The following is a 21,646-nucleotide window of genomic DNA, read 5'->3' on the forward strand; positions in this document are numbered from 1 at the left end:
ATTCTGAGGCGTTAGTTTTACCAATTCATTTCTTCATTAGGGTGGAAGGTGCAAAGACAAAGCAGGTGTAACGAAACATAAAATCAGGTGGTGAATTTCTGGAATTAAAAATGCATCCATATTGGTGAAGCCTAGGAGGAGCAGCAAAGGTCACCTGGTCTGTTCAGCCTGGAGAAGACTGAGGGGAGACTTCACTGCAGTTACAACTTCCTCGTGAGGGGAAGAGGAGAGGCAGGCACTGATCCCTTCTCTGTGGTGACAGTGACAGGACACAAGGGAATGGCCTGAAGTTGTGGAAGGGGATGTTTAGGGTGGATTTTGGGAAAAGTTTCTTCACCCAGAGGTCGTTTGGGCACTGGAGCAGCTCTCCAGGGCAGTGGCACAACACCAGCCTGACAGAGCTCAAGTGTTTGGACAATGCTGTCAGGCACAGGGTGTGAGTTGTGGGGTGTCCTGTGCAGGGCCAGGAGTGGGACTTTGATGATCCTTGAGTCCCTTGCAACTCAAGATATTCTATGATTCTATGACTTTGAAATGTTTTCTGGATGATTCTGATAGTCCTGGGTGGTTTGGGAAGCAGCCACATATTTTCAAGTGCACAGTGTGAAGCCATCGCTGACACATACACATAGGTGGGCAACTTACACTAGTCTACTCCTACCCCCCAAATTAGTGTCTTCTCTAGCAGACACTTCTCTTAGCACCAAAAAATCAAATTGTCCCTCCTGTCCCTCAGGACCTGGTTCCAGAGCAGCAGGCCAGGAAATCTTGCCATTTTTGGCAGGTTGCAGTAGAAGTGGTGGGTGTCACGTTTGCCTGGCTGTGCTCATGGTCCTGACCTTAGTGCCCAGTACTGTGTCAACAGCCTTTGGTCATCAAAGAGTGGCCCCTTTCCCCTGGCTCCTGGTGAAGCCTCAGCCCCAGAGAGCTTTGTCTGGGGGTTACAGGTGTGGTAAATCAGCAGCAGGAATCCCCTGTCCCTCACTCCCAACCATCAAGGGGTCCTATCAGAGGTTCAGTGTGGAGCACATTGGTGCAGCACCTCCCTCCTTCTGGGGACCTTCCTGAGCTCCCCACCAGTGATCAGACAGAGGGAAAAGAGAATCAGTGTTGGCATCCATTAAACCTGACCCTGGAGTTGTTCTGTCCATGTTTCCAGGAACCTGAACAAGGAATGTATTTTATCCCTCCCCTCAGCAAACACAGACCTCCCAAGGGAAATCATGGGCCAGTTGCACTTGAGTTTGTTTTGAGGACAAAGCCATCCATCCTTCTGGACAGATCCACCTGGGGAACTGGCTGGCTCTCATGATATGAGCAACTGTGCCCCTAGAGCACCCATGGCACACATCCTCCAAGCAGCTTCCATGGTCATGGTTCAGCCCACACATCCTTCCCAGTAATGTCACCTCCGTGCCCCAAGCTCCCTGTGACAGGGATCCAAATGGTGACATTACATCACTGTCACTGGAATGGATCCTTTCAGTGCCCAGCAACTGAAAACCCCCAAAGCAACTGATTTGCCTAAATATTTGTTTAAATACTACTAAACCACCACATCACTCAGAGTAAGAGAGCACCTTCAACTCAGGAGTGTAGGAAAGCAAACAATGGTGAGCTGCCCTGTGAGGAACCAAAACCATTTCTGCCTTTTTGATTGGTTGTGTTTAACTGAGAGTCCTTGAGACAACCACAAAAAATAGAGGAAATTGTGTGAAGGAGCAAGCTGCACCACTTCTAATGAGTGTACAAGCAAAGGCAAGCAACACTGGGAATTATTTTTTTGGGGTATCTAAGGACAGTAGAAATTCAGATCAGATTATTAAAACTTCACTGTGAAAAAACCTCCACAATGATTCTGAGCAGAAGGATTTCTGGGCCAGTCTTAGATGATTAATTGCATGTGACACCTTCAGAAACTTGAGATGCTCCATGCAGCACAAAAGGAAATTCAGATTCCCTGCAGCACCACAGGCATATGCTGTACATCCTGGCAGTACCATGGCTCAGGGAGCTCATTTTATTTGTGTAGCCCCTGGGGTGCTGGGAAGGATGGCAGGCAAGGGGTTAAGTAGTGGCACCATGGTTTCTGGAGGGGAAAGGCATGCCTCATTAACCAGCTGGAATTCATCGAGGATATGAACACCAGGGTGGATATGGGAAAAGCAGCAAACACCATATTACTGAGATTTTCAGGGTGCATTGAACACAGGGCCTCAGAGGAGGTCAGTGCCAATGTCCGGATGGTGGCAGGAGGGGAAAACAGCCCTGAGAAGTCAGGGGGCATGGGAAGAGAGTGGGACACCAGGGTGGGGGTCTGGCTGGAGCAACCTTCACTCTGCCACCTCTCCATGCACAGCCATGGCTTCTGTAACCGTCTGCCCAGGAGGACAGGACGGAGGACTGGAGGACAATGAACGCGCAGTCAAGGCTCTGAAAACCTGACTCATCTCTTCCATGTGTTCATCTTCTCCCAGGAGTGCAACCCTCAGATTTCCAGCCCATCACACTCATTCACTGAGCTAACATGGTACAACTGCACACCTCTGTGGTTACTCTGCAGTTGCAAGAGGTGTGAAAGTGTCCAGCACAGGCACCTCACTGCTCAAGGTTCACTTGTCCCAAGCCTTTTGTCCAGCAGACAACATGTGGCAGCTGCAATGCTGCTCCATTAAATATAATGTCATGTGCTTCCCCTTGTGATCAAATCCAGGATTGCTCTGTTATCCCCATTATAAAATTCTAAAGTTAAACTGAGGCATGAAAACCAGATCCACATGGAAAATGAATTCAGCATCTAAAAATGTAAATTAAGAATTTCATTCAGAAAACAGAAAAAATTGATTTCGACTCCTTTATCTGTCCTGGTGAATTTGAAGAGTGTTATTCTGGAAATAATATTTCATTTTAAAGTAAAAAATTAATTAAGGATGGAAGTAAGAGAGCAGAGCTATGCATAACCTCCTACAAGAGGGATTCACAGTAGGCTTATGGAAAAGCAATTTTTCTCTGTTCCTGGGCTCTATTAGTGTTTTAATATTCACATGGCACATTGAGCACAACACAGAAGGTGGAAACCAGACAAGTCCAAACCTCCGTGTGCTTAAGATATTCTTTTGCAGGGTAAGAAATATAGATTTGACCCCACCCCCAGTGAATCCAGCTCTTCCATACTCCAGGAGACTGATTTTGCTCCATTGCTGGAGCTAAAGACTCTTGCCCCAAGAGTCTCAAACTCTTGCCCCATGAATTTTGACTGTTTTGTTCCTCAGACAGATTATTGAGCACTTCTGAGACAAATTGAGAAATAGCTACCCAATGACTTAAAGTCTTTTCCATAGCTCCAAGGATTGCAGTTTTTCTTTAGTCAAAGTTTTCTTAGAAATGCAAGTCCCTGAGACAAAATAGGAGCTAGAAAGTACGTGAAGGTATTGCTCATGGAGTGAAGACAGCGAGACTATTTGTATTACATTTTTTTACCTAGGGCAAGGTTGTGATGGGTTTGTCTGCTCAACCCTGCTCCTTTATATTTCAAACTTCATCTGGAAGATTTACAGCAGCACTAGCAATGCTAAGGGAGGATTGTTCATCCATTTGCAACTCGAGTTTGGCTGTGATTTACATCTGAAGCAGATATTTTAATCCCACAGTTGCATATCAGGTATAGTTAGATTTACCACAGTTGTTCTTTCCTCCAGTCAAACAAAAAGTCATTTGGGAAAATCATACACATAAATCCATTCATTTATAACATTTTTAAAATCAGTTTTGCAAGCTATGTCCCAGGACAGAGCATTCTAAATCTGAAAACATGCTGTCCTTGAATCACCAGGATTGAGGGACTGTGTCATTGTAGGGGAAAACACACGGCCAACAGAACTGACCCCGCTGACCTCACCCTGTCTTTGCTCCTCAACACCCTCAGCAGAGTGTGTTCAACATTCCAGCTAAAGCACCTGGCTTGGGACCTGCCTCCTGCTTTATTTCCACATATTAGATGCAAAAATTACATTCCATTCCAACACTGAGCCTTTCCATTCAAATCTTCACAGGACCAGACCCAGAATCACGCCACAGTGCTCAGATTGCCTTCCCAGGTGAAGCCACCTCTGACCAGCCAGCCTGACCTCAGACAGTGCCGGTGCCACCAGCTGCAGGTGCTCAGCTTAGCTCTCACCCTGCAAGAGCCATGAGGAGTATTTGTGGGCACTCCCAACCAGCTTTCCTCATTAAGGGAAAAGCCCCAGTGATCCCAAAGAGTGCCAAGAAGGCCCCAAGTGCCAGGGGTCTGTCCCACCATGCAGCTGTTTGGCACAGCACACCATCCCTTACAACATCCTCAGTCATCTTGTGGGCAGGTCCACCCATTTCCATCTCTCCTTAAAGCTTGGCAAAAGCTCTGGGTAGCCAGAGCTTTTGATCTTTATTTTCCTTGCAAACTCCTAAGATTCTGGAAATAATATTTCCATGCCTAAATGACAGAGGAGCAGACCCCAAAGCCATGCAGGCTACAGTAGTGCCGTGCAGATGTGAGAAACACCAAGTTCTTCAGCTGATGTGACCTGCTGCTTGGGGAGTGAAGAGGGTGGTGATATCCCATTGAAAACTACAGGGTATGACTGAAGAAGCACTAAAACATTTAAAACATTGCACCTTTTCTTCCACACTTTTTTTTTTCCCAGTTCATTTAACATTTGCTTCTGGCCCAGGCATGATGTGAGTGTGGGGACAGACTCAAAGCATCATGAAATCACGTTGAGGCGACCCCTTGAGTAACCAACACGTTGCTCAGCTTTCCTGTCCATGTGCACCACAGAAGTTGATAGATGGGCTGCATCTGAAAAAAAAGATGCTGCCAGTTCCCTGCATGCAGAAAGCATCAGCCTTGATTGCTTGCAGAGGTGTGCTACTCTTCCAAAGGTCTCCCTCAAGCAACACCTATGCCAAAAGTAAGGATGCAAATTCAACTGTATTGAAGCAAACCAGAGTTTATTTAGCATTTATTACCCATTTTGTTGTCAGACATGGCTTCTTCTGTGTTGGTTTTCCTCTGGTAAACACAGAATTTTATTTTTTTTTAATAAAATATATAAAACATTGTGCATTGCTATCCATAGGAAAACTGTAGTTTAACAACAACAACAACAACAAAAAAGAATAAGGCACATTCCTGTGCAGCATCTTCAAATATATATATATATATATTTAAAACAAAAAGAAAACCTTTTTCAACCTCTTTGAGGTTGTTAACTTCTCACTAGTGACTGACACATCTCTTATATTACCAGAATTTCACTGTTGGAGATGGGTTGAGTTGTGTTTGACAGGGGCCAGCAGGGAGAGCAGACTAAAAAAAAAAAAATAGGATTTTATCCCTGAGGTGTCAGTAAAAAAACTAAATGTTCCCATTGAAAAGGAAGATGAAAAGACAGCCATAAATAACTGAACACACTATGGCAAACATCCAAGCACCGAGATGATTTCACGATGGAAGAATCCCCCTCCCTCCCATCCCCCAGTTCTTAACAAGTCCTATTTGCTGTTGGGTTGTAATTAGGTTAATCTCATGGCTTCTGAAGTCACAAGACAATCGGTCAGGATGCACCTCCCCCAAATCATCTTTCCAGAGTTGTCATTTTGTTCACAATTCTCCCACAGTCCTCGGGAAAGGGGAACCAAAAAATCCTCAATGGAGACCAGATCCTGGAGAGCCTCGCTGTCCAGCCAAGAAAGGAGCACTCACACCAGGATGTGCCCAATGCCATATCCCACACGGGAGAGCTGCCATTGTCTTCTCCCTGCCTGCTGCTCAGAAATGAAGTTGGCAAGTTGGCAATCACTTCTTTGAAACCAGAAAGCGTCCGGGAAGAGGGGTGATACCAAGGTGTCAGGGAGAGAGATGGGGAATCATCATGGCTGTCCATCCATGCCGCTCCAGGTGGCACACCTGATGGGAAAAAGGGAGATGCCCGTGTTGTATTGCTCCCTCCCTCTCCTCCCTGAGGCGTGGGGCAGCCCCGGGGAGCAGGGCAGGAGCACGGAGCCCCCATGGCTCAGTAGTAGCGGTTGAGGCTCCTGGTGCCGGGAATGTCGGGCTGCCCGTTCATCCAGATCTCGCGGATGATGCGCTCCCGCTCCTCCAGCCGCTGCGCCCGCTCCAGCTCCTCCGCCGAGGTGAACACGTTCATGTTCAAAGTCCTCTCGAACCTGCGGTGCCTGCGGGCAGACAGGTCCGACGTGGTGTCCGAGTCGTCGTCACTGTCGCTGCTGTCGCTGTCGCTCTCCCGCTCCCGGGGAGGTTTTTTGGAGGAGGAGCGCTTGCAGTCCGTCCGGCAGGACACCCGGAGCACCAGGGCCAGCAGGGTCAGCACGAGTCCAATGCACACTCCGGACACGAAATACAGCGCAGCCCGCTCGGGGTTTTCTGCAGGGAGAAAGGAAATGATGGAGGAAAAGAACCCTTCAAAGAGCAGAACACACGCAGCCCCTACGCACACACACCACAACACTTTCTGGAGGGGCCGAGTTTCCACTGGCTGGTTTTACTTCCATGTCCTCCTGTCTCCTCCCACCAGGGCAATCAGGAATTTAAACCCTGGATTTGCTGCCAAGGCATTTGCCCACATGCAGAATGTGGGTTTGCTGCAGTTGTGTTTTGGAGTTGTCTGGAAGGGAAGGGAGCAGCCCACAGAATTAAATCTGATTCCCATGGGGTGGCTGCACAGGCAGCTGCAGATAAGTGCATCTTGCTGTTGCATCCTCTACCTTCTCACCAGGCATAAGGATGATTATAAAACTTTATGTGCCCTGTGCTGTGGCCCAGCTGAAATGGGAGGCTTGGCAGCATCGCAAAAATGCACATTATTTATTCATAGACTTCATTTGCTTATCTAAGGCAAGAGTGCTGGCTCCCTGCCCAGACCACCAAAATATCTACCTGTGCTCCACAGGCAGAACTGGAGTCAGTGCACCAACAGGATGAGTCCTGCACAGCCACATTTCTGAGGTGATATAACAAGACTCCAAAGGATCCACAATGCCTTTCAAACTAGGTCATCTTGTTTATGTACCACCTCCTTTCTTTTTTTTTTCCTCTTTTTTTTTGGTTCATGGGACTACTTAGATGTGTAATTATGATAAATGTTGTTACTGCCATTCCCCTGGGCTGAATCATCCTGGTTTATTGGTGCACTAAATGGGTAAAGGTGAACTGAGCAGAAATGTCAAGGCTAGCTCTACTCTGCAGCGTCTGCTGAGTGTCTTGAGCTCAAGGATGGAGTCAGTTCCTCAGATGAGTTTTACTCCCTTGAACCCAGAGATGGATCTATAACAGCTTCTGCCAGCTGAGACTCTGACATTCGACCCCAAAAGATCTCTGTAGCTAAAAGGCTTCTCTTCTCTGCACTATACTTTTAGAAGTGCCCTTTCTAGCCAATCTCCTAAAGCAAAGTTTGTCAAAGGTGAACTGGAAACTATTTGGAGATGTTCAAAACTCAACAGTGCAAGACCCTGCTCTAATTTCAAAGCTGGCTCTAAATTAGAAGTTAGCTGTGCTCTGACCAGGGGATTGGACCTGGTGACCTGCAGAGGCCTCTTCCAACCTAAATTGTTCTTTGACTCCATGGTCAGAGCCCAAACACTGGCTTGTGCTGTTCTAAGCAGCCTGTAGTTCAGGGCCTGGAGGTGCTCATGGAGCAGTTACAGAGATTAAATGCCTTTGTGCTCTTCGCTTCTCTCCCAAATGACTCTCAAAGGTGACTGATGAGCCAAGGTAGAAGAAGATGTCAAGATAGTCTGAAAATTGGCTAATAAATCATTAAACTGATCCAAGAGTGGTTGGTATGGATGACATGGGGGAAAATCAGGTTGAAGATAGGACAAAGAAAGCTGAGGAAAGTGCAGTGGATAAGTCCAAAAAAACAAAGAGGTGGGCCAGCCTCCTGCAAACTTGGCTGTAATGCAAAGAACAAGCAGGACACTGAACTGAATGTGCCAGTGGGCCCATGACAGGGGGTTAGAACTGATGGCCTTTAGGTCTTTAGATGGTCTGTAAGGTATCTTCTAACCAAACATTCTACAAAACGCAGCAGTAGTTGCAAGGTCAAGACCAAAGCCACAGGCTTTAAACTAAGATATTTTGACAAAAGCAAGACAGCAAAATTCCAAAGGTAAAAGAGAAGATACCAGAGCAGGCAAGGAGAATGTGCCAATGGCTCCTGCAGCAGCCTGGCTGAGTGAAATTCTGCTTCCATTGGAGGCAATGGGTTCTCTGAATGCAAGGGTCAGGACTCAAAACTGCAGCCTCCTTTGTGCAGTAGGAGGAAAAAGCAAAGGCTGCTGCTGTCCTATGTAAACAGTAAAGAAAAAAAAACCAGGAAAAGCAGAGTCCCTACCTGATAACACTTTTACCTCCATGTGCAATTTAACTGAGGACAGTAATCACCCAGCTCCTCTTGCAGGTAGCCCTAAGAAGGGCTCTGGGGACACCTGGATCATGGGAGTGTGAGCAAAAGAGCAGAACTGGGGTGTCTGTACTGGAAGGCACTGGGTGCAGTCTGCCTTGGCTCTGCCTGGCTGAGAGGATGCCATGAGCACTTCCCTGAGCACCAGTCCTGCACACACATGGGCTTGATTTTGTTGCATTAGTTCCACTGCTTGCTCCTTTAGAGCAACTCATTAAAAAAACATAGACTGGAGCCTGAGACACAGACACATGTAGATCCTCTGCCCCAAATTTTGCCCTTGTCTTGCCTTTCCTTTCTCCTCCACATTCCTTTTTCCATGCTACTGTATCCAGTACATGAGCAATTTTACCTCCATTGCTACTTAAGCAACTATTTTTCTTCCCCTGCCTGTGCTCATCCGTACAGCCCTTCATGCAGTGCAAGAGCTGTAATTGAATTTTTGGGCTCCAGTGGCATTTATGAGCTCCTACAGCTACTCTGTCAACATCTGAGACATTGTCTGGACTTCCTCACAGAGATGTAACCCTGTGTTCAGCTGCAGTCTTGACATTTATCGTGTATAGAATCCACTTGCACCACAGCATCTCTTTTTTTTTTTTTTCACAGCAGAAAGAGCAACTTAAGCTAAAAACCACAGGCTCTGCTTTTTCTCACTTCAAGTAGCCAAGTCAGCGATAGTCTAGATTCTAGATTTGGGGGTTTGATGGCTGATTAGTAATTTTGAGAGCCTAACCCACTGCATGTTCTACTTGTAAAGACCAAAACCAGGCACCTTGTTCAGCAAATGGATGCTCAGCACCTTCCAAAAGCTTGAAGATGGCCCAGATTCATCACACCAACAGCGAAGCTCCTCAAAACACTCATTATACTTGGAAAAAAGTTCTTTAAAAGTGTATGGGCATGAGTATCAGGTGTTAGCACAATTTTGATATGCATTCTTGTGTGTGTATGGGTGTATACACTCATTAAAACATAGATTTTGACCACCGAAGCTTTTTCTTCCAATGCTGTAGATGACAGCTCCCAGCTTCCAGCAGAACCCAGTTTCTGCCAATCTCTTTGGCTGGGGCTACCTTGCTCCTTCTTTGTATTTCTCTCCCTGTATTGGAAGCATTGATAAAAATGTCAGTGATTCAAGCCTAAAATTAGTCCATGCAGACAAAAGATATATGTTCTACCTAACCCTCTACACAAAAGCCACCATTTTCTAGGCACTCAAACTAGACAAAAAAAAATTAAAAACACATTTATTTTATTTTTCCAACCAAACCAGCAGCAATTACGGAGCTTGTTTCCTGAGGGCTAACAATGTGCTGGGAGCATCAGCCCAGACTGCCATTAATTCCCCAGGAAATGCCCCAGGCCAAGGCTGTTATTGCTATTATAATAAATTGTTTCAATAAATAAAAAACAATCTAGGCATTAACGCTGCTGGCTTCCTGTAATGGCTTCATGCATTCCAAAACCTCAGTGGGCAGGAAAATTTCAGATGGCCCCCAGTAAAAGTTCAGCATTAAGCATGGCCAGACAAACAGCAGGAGCAATATCTTCTAGGGAATTTGCAGTCAGCCCCACAGGCTGCTAAAATCCCCTGATAGAACAGAGGAAGCTCTCCAGGAGCCCCTTATTAATAAGGCTCAGGCCAAGCAGTCTAAAATTTGGAATGATCTCCCCTGGGCTGTATTTTGGAAGCCCCTTGTTAATAACTTGGCAGCAAAGCTTTGCTTATGAAAGAAGAATAAAACAGGAATTTGTGGAGGTTTCCCTCCAACTACTTCATCCTAAATGCAGTGACAAAACTGGGATAAGTCTCCTGTCCGAAGGGAGGCACTGGAAGAGCTCTGATACATTTTGAATGTTTAATATTTATGTAACCGTGAGGCATGTTTCAGGTCTTGATAGTCTGTGACTGCAAGGACAGTTCCAGCTGTCACTGAGACTGCTGAAGACTTTCCAAACACTCAGGAACAGGTCCACAATAAATTACAGGTCTGAGGTTTGTAGGCAGAGATAGCCTCTAATTAAAAACCTAATTTTATAAAGAAAATCAGCTTTCAAATAAAGGGTGTCTCTGAGTCTTTTGCAAGACTGAACTCTAAATAATATTTATCTGTTGGATCAGCTACTAATTTCATTTCTCATCGACATTATTCACACTTTTTCCCTGTTTCTGAAGAAATAGGTTCTGGAATCTGGGATGAGATTGACACCTAACTGGCTCCGATATTTAACCATGATAGCTGCAAATCAGGACTCTTTTGCTTCCTGCTTTTTACTATTTTGATTTTTATTATTCAGGTGTCCATAGGAAGATTTCCAGCTCTTATGTGGGAATATCAGTCCAAAAGATGGTGGAAATGAGCACAGAGGCTTTTGCTAATACTGGCACTTCTCTGTGCACTGCAAGACTCTGCATGTGTGAGTGACTGAGTGTGCACACTCTTCACCTGCAGCTGCCCACCCAAAACTGCCATTTTGTGCACAAAATGTGAAAACCATTGAGCACAGAAGGGATTCCACTATTTGTGGATGCTCTCCCCAGGCTAAAAAACACCCCACTGCCAGGAGAGAGGAAAGGCAGTAGAGAGGATCATCCCTTCAAACCTGCACTTTACCCATGAAATAGCAAAAACCCACAGCTTCATTTCCCTATAGTGGACCTGTGAGTATCCACCACCCTCTGCCCCAAGAGAAAAACCACTTTTTTATACTGCCCCTGCCTATTTACAGTTTTCTTTTGCAAACTCCTATTCTGAGACAACTCATCAGCATGGGGAAGCCCTGAATGCAGCACTTTCAGTCTGCAGAGAGCACCTGAGGGACGTTTTCAGTGTCATGGAACAGAGCAGCTCTTGCACTGCTGTTTCTCTTTGGCACCAGAGCTGTGGTCAGGAGCAGTGGGAAGATGTGTGACCCAGAACCAGCCCTCCCTGGCTGCTCAATACCTTGACTTTCCTGAGCCACTATAATGGATCCTCTATGGACATCAGCTGTGGCTTGAGCTGCCTTCAGGGCCCCAAACTCAGGCAGGCACAAAAAAAAAATCCAACTGCTCTGCTGTTCAAAATATGCACTATGAAGAGGGGTGGCTTGGCAGTGCTCTAGTTTTATGTAAATTATATTTGTGCCCTGTGACACAGAAGTCATAAGCTAAAACATCTCATACTCACATATAACAAAATAAATCACGACAAATCCATCATTTCCACTAAAAGCAGAGGCTAAATTACATGCAGCAGATAAAGATGGTTTAGGACATCTGCTGTTTCAATCCACGGGTCAGTCATCAAGTATTTTTATAATAAATAACAAACTGGACATATATGTCGCTGAGACTGAAACCCATCTAACAGCCATGGTGAGGAATGTGGGAACCAGCTGATCTTTAAGGGCTCTTCCAACCTAAAACATTCTATGGTTCCATGATACATTGGAAAACATAAGTCCTGAACTCAGCATGTGAAACCAAAGTTTTGAGGTCTGAGTTTACCTATTTGACATCCAGTAGATGTGAACACCACACAAGGAAACCACAACAAGACAGGACAGACAAATCCCACAGCAACAGGACAGTTAAAGTTGTTTGTGCTGCAGTAAAATGTGGAGGCTCCTGCCAAGGCTGACACCTTGTGACAGGGATGAATCAACACTTTGTGCCCCAAAACCAACATAGAGTCAAAGAGCTCTGCTGTGGTCAGTGGAAGCAAAGTCCATGGAGCATTGTCAGCAGCCCTGAATCATAGTCCCAAATATCCTGGACCATTAATCCTACAGCTTTCTCTGCTCATTACTGTTCAGATGGGGAACACAATATTAACAGAATTTTGTTTTATAGTAGGGATGGGAAGGTAGGTACTCTCATGTTAAATCTGGTAGCTGTAGGTAAGGGGGAAGAAGTGGTATAGACAGAAGACTCCTTTAAAGCTTGTTTGTTTAACTTTTCCTTGGAAATACTCATGCAAGAAAACAAATCTATCCTACACAGCTATCTTCTGTGAAGAACACTACTAATCCCATTTAATCTGCCTGACTCTGAGGGCTGTCATGAAAAAATGCATCCTGATGACAGCACTAGATGTGTAGAAGGGCAGAAATTTGTACAACCCTTCATGATGCTTTTAGAAGAATCCTTCACTAAATAATATGCAGAAACACTCTCACTAATCTACTCAGTGGTTCCAAAGTGAAAAGCCCAAGTTAGTTTCTTCAAATCCAAATACTTGAATTAGCAGCATGGGGGCATCTCAGCAAGAGCAAGAGCATTGGCAGCAAGAACGCACACTGTTTAATGAATTAGCAAGACTGAAATAGCTGGCAGACATGAAAAAGTAGCTCACAAATACTGGAGTTTTAGTTAATATTGCTTTGAACACTTCCAGGAATGGGGCAGCCACAACCTCCCTGGGCCACCTCTGCCAGTGTCTCACCATCCTCACAGTAAAGAATTTCTTTCTAATATCTAATCTAAACCCACTCTCTTTCAGTTTAAAGGCATTCCCCCTGGTTCTGTCACTTTTCATTTACCTTTTAACGTGAATTTTTTTTAGAAGACTGCTCCCCTGTTACTTGAAAGATACACGTGGGTGAAAGATAAACTGTGATCCAAGGAAATCTTACTCTAAAGTAGATTTAAATATACAATTAAGTAGACTCTCAAGTTACTTCATCTTCACACTTCTACTGAAGATAAGCCAAATTCTCTTAAGCAGTGTAAAGATTTGAGTGCTGCTTATTTTCCAAATTACAGGACAACAAACTTGCCTCTCTAATGAGCCAGGCTTTGATCTCCAGGAAAATGAAGCATTAGGAATAATACCACTTGTAAGATTACATTGTGTTTAACTGCAGATGAGAGCAGAGCCAGTGGAAAGCAGTGCACAATAAACTCTGTTATACACTGCCTGCTAGAGCTGCCCCAGTCAGGCCTTTCAAGAGAGAATTCGCTGAGAGAAGAATGAAATACACAAACAGTTCAGAGAGGCAGATTTAGCGCTGGGTAACTGTGAAAGGAGGGTCTACAAAAAGCTTTCAGGAGCCCAGGGAGGTGTGAGACACCAGACAAACAGTACCTGTGATGAAGGCATAGGCTGCCAGGATGTTGCTGAGCAGGGCCATCTCTGTGCCGACGCCCACGGGCTCCATGCTGCTGCTGCTGCTACTGCTGAGCCCCGGCGATTCTGTCTCATCCACAGGGAGCAGGAGGGGGGTGTTGTCTACGGGGTAGAAAGCGGCTGACCTCCCCTTCTTCTTCTCTGCTTTGACACAGAAAGGGAATGAGGAATGAGGAATGTAGAACGCGACCCAGCCCTACCTCGCCTTATCCCCAGGTCAGCATCTGTGTTCAGAAATCTGGAGCTGCTTGACAGGGAACCACCCAAATTTGTCCCTTTTTGGGGGGTAATGAAACCTTCTCAAGCAGCTTCAGCTGAGCTCACACCCCATCTGCATCCAGGCATCATCATCATCTCTCCCCCATCTCCTGCTCTTTCATGTCACCACTTAAACACACCCACCTATGCTACAGCAAATATATAATCAGGTTTCTTTTCTCTTATGTAAATCAAAGGAGCCTTTATCAACAATGGATCCAGCTAAGCTTGTAAGGAGGACTGGAAAACACAGGCAGAGCCCACAACCCTCTGCTGGTGTGGTGCTGTAGTGATCCATCCACAGCTGGCAAACAGACGTGCTTTCTCCCCAGCCTTCGTGGGGAAGGGCAGACCTAAGTTTATGACTTCCTTCAGAAGCCTGCTCGTATTGTGTTTCACCCAGACACCATTTCCCCTCTGGAGAGGTGAGTGAACATGGGTTAATGATTTGATTTTATTTGTTGAGGACTAGAGTTAAGGAGGCAGCTCATTCCAGGAGGCTCAAAGAGACCCTTTCAGACCTTATCAGCTCACTGTTGAGGCCTCCCCACACCTTGATCTGCAGGCAGACACCCCCACTACTCACAGAACAGTAATTGTTTTCAACACAGGAAAAAGTCAGTGCACAGGATCCAGCTCCATCATCCATGTGAGTTTTTAACTGTAGCTATTATAGATTTCCAGACTCCCTTCTCTGGGTGTCTAGTTCTCGGCAAAAGCAAGCACCACTCTGTAAAATCACAGACTTGCACCTGGCTTCTGCTTATCTGCAGGTATTAAACTCAAGACACTGCCACCTCCATCTCCAATGATGCCACCAGTGCCATGCAAGCAAAGGCATTCTGTCAGGAGTGGTGACGTGAGATGGTCTCTGTTCCTTGCCTGCCTGATCCATCTGCTTTCCCTGCAAACCCAGCAGCACAAGACATCATCTTCAGCTTCCCGCTGCGGGTGCCAGGAAGCAGCTCAGCCCAAGGAAGCAGTAACAGAAAGTGAGGGGTGTCAAAGAGAACAGGTAATACTGGATGGAGAGGGACTGAGGGCAGGAATGTGTGTGCAGTGATGCCAACTCCTAATCTGCCTGGAGGAGAACCAGCGGGGATGGATGTCCAGGTGTCACTATGAGGGATCAGCCCCAAGGAATGTGGGCACAGCTGTACCTCTGCCACTGAATAGCTGCATGGCCTTGGGAAAGCCACATATTCAAGGTTACCATGGTGTTAATGACTGGATTCCAAGCAAAATGTTTAAACATGAGTGCTTGGGTGTCATATCCCAAAGTGTAAAATATCCCAAGAGCCTCTTGCTTTAGGAGAATAGAGGTTACTGCAGACCCCTTGTGCAAAATGGACACAGAAGGTCCAAGGGCACATTTGGCAGGAAATCAATAGCAACATTTCACAATATTTTTTGGTTCAGAATTTTTTAAAATTCACATTAACATGCCCTCTAATATCTCCTTTATCCTCCCTGTCTGGTAAATCTGCCTGTACAAGTGTTCAAATTTTTCCCTACTGCTGTTCCAAGGAAATCCAGAGATGCATGGTAAATATTTAACTTCCAAAAACTGAACCTAAAACTTGGATATTTCAGAGCATCTCAAGTAGCACCATGGGTCTAAACTAAGGCAAAAGAATCCTGCTATTAGCTGATGGATAGCAGAGAGTCATTCAGCTCTCCCCACAGCAGACACTTGAAGCTCAATGTATTTGCTCATACACAAACATCTAAGACACCCCAGGGTCAGGAGGACATCCATGCAGAGATAGCAGGTATGAAAAGGGATGCAGGGAAAATTCCCATTCATCTAGAAGCCAGGTGAACACCCCAGGTGATCACAAATGACACATTTGTGTGGGGGTAATTGAATCCTGCCCGAGATGTCTCTGACTGAGGTCTGGCTCTGAGCTAGTTAATTATATTAACTAGCTCACATAATTGAGGAAAATGAAGGGCACCACCAGGAAATAACCTCATACATATTTCCTATGTCAGAGGGACACCACCTCTGTTGGGTGTGGAGTAGCCCTTGTAAGCCATGTGCCACAACAGTGTCTTCAGGAGGCAGAGTAAGGGATAACTCCTCTCGAGATGTGAGGTGTAAGAAGAATCCCTTTTTTTTTTTCACTTCTAACTTGTCAAATGAACAGATGCAATCAAACATGTTTTAAAATTAATAGGGCCTGCATACACTAAACTCCAGCAAAGAGCACCACAAAACCACAGAACTGGTTTTATCATTGGCAGGACTGTACAAGCATAGACACAGAAGGCAGAAAATGACTGGACTTATGCAGGAAGGAAAAAACAAACACACACAATTTCTCAAGGGCCATATGTTACTACACTATGGGGTTCCCTGGTCTGCCATTTCTTTAAGGATCATACTAAAAGATATTCCCTTTCCTCCCTGCTGGCTTTGGAGACTTTTCAATGCCTAATCAGCTCACTACTGCCGGTTTTCTCCTCACCACGCTTTCTTAGCTGTTGCCAGTCACTTGAATGGTTTCTCTGTGAGTTTACACCAAAGCTGAACAAAATTCTTTCAGCCAGCAGTAAATTTGCCCAACACCACAGTATGAGCACAGGAGAGGTTATTCATGATACCAGGCTGACATTAGCAAATAGTTTTAACAAAAGAAATAAAACAGGAAGGGAGATTACAGAAATTTCCAATTATTTTGTTATTTTTGAAACATTCTTCTAGGTTTTAATTTCAAAATGACATCTTTGTTTGAAAAGTGGTGCATATTTTGAAAGTGAATGAATAAACTATGTGAAAACTAAACAAAAGGCGTCATTCGTAGAAGTTAAAATGTTTAGATGAGTGGAAATGAGTTCAGGATATTTTTCCTTGCTTAAAAGAATCTCCAGGATCACAATATTTATTTGGAACTAACTTAAAACTCTTTCCCTTGACAGTTTTACAGGAGGGCCTCCATACTGACAAACCTGTTATTGCCAGCTCTTGTTTATTTGTGAATTGACTATCCAAGCTGTGGATTAACTTTGCCAGAAGTGTAGACAGAGACAAGCTCTGCCCATATCCACCCTCAAGCTGAATCTCTGGGAGCACAGACTGGGATTTTCAGTAGTGTCATAAACCATCTCCTGCATATTGGGAAACAACACAAAACCACAGAGGAATCCAACACGTGCTCACCTGCAATTTTCCTTTATTCATACACCACCCCTTCCTCCTACTCACCTATCCCTAGAGATGGCTAAGATCTGACTTCATTCATATCTTTCCACTTTGCATTTTATGAAAATAGCATTGCATTTCAAAGTTCAGTTGAAAACTTCTCTGTCCCATGAGGCAGATCTACTGTCTCTGCCCTGTTTTTTTTTTTTTTTCCTTTGCCACTAGACAGGTCTGGAAAGTATTTCTGTGATGAGTTTGGACAGGCATGGCCATGACTGCTATCCCAACTATTCCTTGAGCAGTTTCACAGTTTCCCTTTAGTCCATTGCTGGTCACATCTTGAAGCTGTCACAGCCCTTTCTGACTGTGATGTGCATGGGATATAGGAGCAATACAGAAATCCACAAAAGAGGAGATGGAAAGGAACAGTTACCACAACACCCTTAGGCTTGGGCCAACACCACAACGGTCACAGCTACCTGGGAGAGCTGGCTCTATGTTGGAAGGAGAGACATCCGAAAGGAACACGCCGTCCCCTATAACATTGGGGTCAAACACTCTTGGCTGCAGCGGGAAATGTGGCTTCTGATGCACTTGTTGATTGGTTGGTCCTGCCTGAGTTTCATGCAGAAGCTTCTTGGGAACTGAAAGAGAGGAGCAAGAAGAGCATAATTGTTAGAGTTACTTCGGCTGGTCAGAATGAGAATTGTCACATCATGCTACGGGCTCAGCTGATAGTTCATTATACCACGTGCTGCCCAAACAGACAGTCATTTTCCACTATGATGAATTCTCTCCAAATGCCAGCACAGAGACATTCAATGAGAGAATGCTGGAAACCATAAAGTGATTAAGATACTGTTTATTTACAATTAAGCCTTGAGACTAGGCTAAGGATCAGATTCAGATGTTCTATTTAAACACTCATCTCAGAAACTGAAACAGAGTTTAGTAAACCAGGCTTTGGCCTCAGCTCTAGGCTTCAGAGCACTTCAGTGAGAGCTCTCTGCTCCTACCATGACAGCAGGCTGGACAGGATGCCCTATAGCAATGGGAGCTATAGCTATGCCTGAAATCCTGCCACTCTCAGCCATCAAGGTGCTGGCTCAAGACTGAACATCAGAAGTTTTTGTCCACTGCAGATTCACAAAACCGAACTCTAGAGGATGCTGTTCATGTAAAATCATAAAGCTTAAATAATCCACCACAAAAAATAAGTTCCTGCTGTAAGAAACACTCCCCACCCTGTGAGATCCAAAATACAGTTTCCCATTGAGTTGTAGGCTGCAAGATGGGAAAGGCTCATTCTTCATTCCCACCATCCCGAGGAACATGAAGACTCAGCTAACCCCTACTGCTCTCTGTTTTGTCAGACACAGCATGAGCAACATGCAGGTGGAATGATGGTTGATACTTGACAGATTTTTTGAACATCTCTGGTCTCTTCTTTGGGCCAAAGCATGCCCTAATAACAGGAGTGTTTTCTCCCCCTTACAAGGCCAGCTCTTCAGCTGTACAACCAGGTAAAGAAATCAAAGGTGGTGTAGCTACCTCATTATACACCCACTGAAGGTGAATCCACACAGTGAATTCACTAATTTCCCTTGTAGGGACAAAGAATGGAGTCATCTATGGAGCTGAACTAGTTCTCTTCCTCAGCCACAGCCAACACCTCAGGCTATTTCAGAGCAAAGTGCTTCTCCATACAAAGAGAAGAAATATGTATATGTGACAGTGGTCACAAGGGTTCTTGGTTGAGGCAAAAGACGAGAATGTTGACTCCATGTTAAGAAGGCTGGATTTATTATTTTATGATATATATATATATTACAACTATACTAAAAAGAAAAAGAAGGAAAGGTTTCCTCAGAAGCTAAGCTAAGCTAAGAATAGAATAGAAAGAAATGATAACAAAAGCAGCTCTCTCGGACTTTGTCTGAGATAGCTTGGTCCTTGATTGGCCATTAATTATAAACATCCAAGATGGGCCAATCCAGACAGACCTGTTGCATTCCACAGCAGCCATTGTTTACATCTGTTTCTGAGGCCACAGCTTCTCAGAAGGAAAAATCCTAAAGAAAAGATTTTTCATAAAGAGATGTCTGCAACATGTATACAGGTCATTCTCTTCAGAAAGTAGAGGAATTGAGTGATGAAAGACAAAAATAAATTAAAATTTCCACAGGAGAAAGATTTATTTTTCCTGTCAGTTACTACACATTAATGCCTAGCAGACAACTAAGACTTCAGGGTTCTTAAGACATAGACTGTTGAGCACTAGGCACAAGTTCAGTAGACCCACATGAGCTTCAAGAGAAGATTTCTGGGATGCCCATGTCCCCTTTCTCCAAGTCTAACACCACCTTCCTCTCTCATTTCAAGCAGGTTTCCCCCTCCTAATGCCTCAGTTTCCCCAGGGCTGTACTTGGGATCATGCTATCTCTCATCTCCACCCTCACAGGGGCGTGAAGAAGCACAATTAAAAATGCAAAGCACTTTGAGATGCTTGGCAGAAGCTTGAAGGAGAACTTGGAAAGAGGGCAGCTCTGGATCAGAAAGGAAATTCCTGCCTGCCCCCTGCAGCTAATCAGCTGCCAGACTGGAACAGGAGATTTAATCGCATCCATTAAATTCGCCTGCATCACCCACCACATTACTGGTGGGTGAAGTGATCCAACCACTTTGTTTACATTATGTTTGACTTACTGTCTTTGCTGAGGCAAAGAAAATTGTAAGTAGATTTACAGACTGACCTCCTGTATTAGGCTGCCAGGACATCAGCACTGAAGGTCTTGCATTATTAGAAGAGTCATGCTAGGTCAGGAAACAGACAGAAAACCCCTCAGCTTCTGAATATCAAAGAGCTGGCATAGAGCTCTGAATTGGCAACAGTTGGAAGGCAGCAAAAAAACACATCCCCTGGTAGGAACCAGACAGGAATGAGGGGGATACCTGTGCCAGGGAAATATCAGAAAGTCTGGAGAGGGGGTGGGTAGAACAGAGATTATCCTGCAAACCACAGCCAGAGAGAACTGCAGTTCTGGGTGCTGAATTTGAGGCACCCAAAAGGACGCAGAGCACATAGGGCTCAGCACCCTCCAAAAATAAAGAGTCCTATTGCTGTATCTCAGACTGAGAACCTGGTAAGTATTTGACAGACACAGGACATTTTCCTTTATAAACTTTTCACCCAAACTGCATCCCAGTATCCTGTTGATAGGCATCCAGTGAAGAAAAAAGCTTTCATGTTTCAGACTTACTCTTCTTCATAAATATCTCCTTTACCTCTCAGCATTCATGACCATCTCCAAGGCACAAGACAGGCTGGATGAACCTGCATCTTTCATAGAAAAAGTGACACTACCCAACACTTAAACATTTGAGTGAAGCAGGGGAAATAAACACCATCATCTCTGGGTGTTCCTAAGGACGCCCAGAGAACTGAGATATGGCTTTTCCATCTTGGCATCTGTGCCACCACCACCTGAATGCTACCAACAGAACCAGGGAAGGAGCCAGGTAAAGCAGACCATTGCTAAATCAGTCAGCAACTGGCCAACAATATCCCAAGGAAGAGTAGAGATAGAGAAGTATTCAAGGAGAAGCATTGATAGAGAGTATTATTGTCACAGCACCTTATGGATAGGGGTGTGCTGTTACCTCTTTGGGGTGGCTGAGGAAGTAAGAACACTATCAGGTAGTCATTTGGTGCCATAAAACAGAGGTGGCTGTGAGGATAAAGAAAACAGAGGTGGCTGTGAGATTCCCAAAAGCAGGCACGTGCTTAACACCTGTGACTGGCACACACTTTGGTACTTTCAAAAATTCCAAGAGGTGCTTTTCTTCACATCAGCAGCTAGATCCCTTTAAAACTCTGGAAGCAACTTAGAGCAGCACAGGATGTCTACAGCACACAAACTTGGACTTTTCCACTTCAAGGGATCATTTTTCTCTGTGGACTCCATAAACATCTTGAGTACACTTTGCCAGGAAAGGCCCATCTTTGTAAAGAGTACACAGAGAGATGGCACGCAGCAAGTCTGCTCTTTTTCTAGTTTATATGATGCTCAGCCGATACACAGCTTTCTTTTGATTTAGAAAGATGTGAAATGGAAAGCATTTCTCAAGTGTAAAATACCTCACAATTTCCAGTTAGCTCCTGTGTGGCAGCCAACTCCACAAGAAAGATTAAACATCTGGTTCCTTTGAAATGCCCTCCTTAAATTCTCCGGAGAGGAGTGCATCTGACACAAAGCATGGCATGAGTTGAAGCAAAGTGTCAAGGAAAGTTATTTATTATTAAAACCACCAGAAAAGAAGTACCAAGGATTTTAGTCTTATCTCAGTATTAAGCACAGAAATCCTGGCAGGGAAGGGTTGGCACTTGTCCTGCTCCAGGCAATCGAGCAGAGAAGTTAAAGCAACTCAATCAGCAGAATGAGTGATGGATCAAGAGGGGAAGAAACAGCTTCAGTAAAAGTGTTCACACACCTCATAGTCAGGAACCCTGCACTTAAAAATGCACATGAGAAATGAGCTTGGATCATCTGCAAGAGAGGAGATGAGTTGCTCTGGGGACCTCTAGGGACTTTCAGTCTCAGGGGGGAGCAGTCAGCATTGAAATGTGGATATTTATCCAAATGATAAAATTCTACAGCAACTTGGGC

At 44.8% G+C, this 21,646-nt stretch overlaps 1 protein-coding gene across 1 annotated transcript in view; it reads right to left on the minus strand.

Annotated features, from left to right (window-relative positions):
- Positions 1 to 4,989: 4,989 nt before the first annotated feature.
- Positions 4,990 to 21,646, minus strand: part of LOC115902109 (protein eva-1 homolog C-like) — a 203,465-nt gene continuing 186,808 nt past the window's right edge. The window contains exons 6-8 of the mRNA XM_030945326.1: positions 17,459 to 17,623; positions 13,535 to 13,717; positions 4,990 to 6,424 (exon numbers count right to left, since the gene is read on the minus strand). Coding sequence (XP_030801186.1) covers positions 6,054 to 6,424; positions 13,535 to 13,717; positions 17,459 to 17,623 — 719 coding nt within the window. The 3' untranslated portion in view covers positions 4,990 to 6,053. The remainder of the gene's footprint in view (positions 6,425 to 13,534; positions 13,718 to 17,458; positions 17,624 to 21,646) is intronic.

This window comes from Camarhynchus parvulus, chromosome 3 (assembly GCF_901933205.1).
Source record: "Camarhynchus parvulus chromosome 3, STF_HiC, whole genome shotgun sequence".
Classification (NCBI taxonomy): Eukaryota; Metazoa; Chordata; class Aves; order Passeriformes; family Thraupidae; genus Camarhynchus; species Camarhynchus parvulus.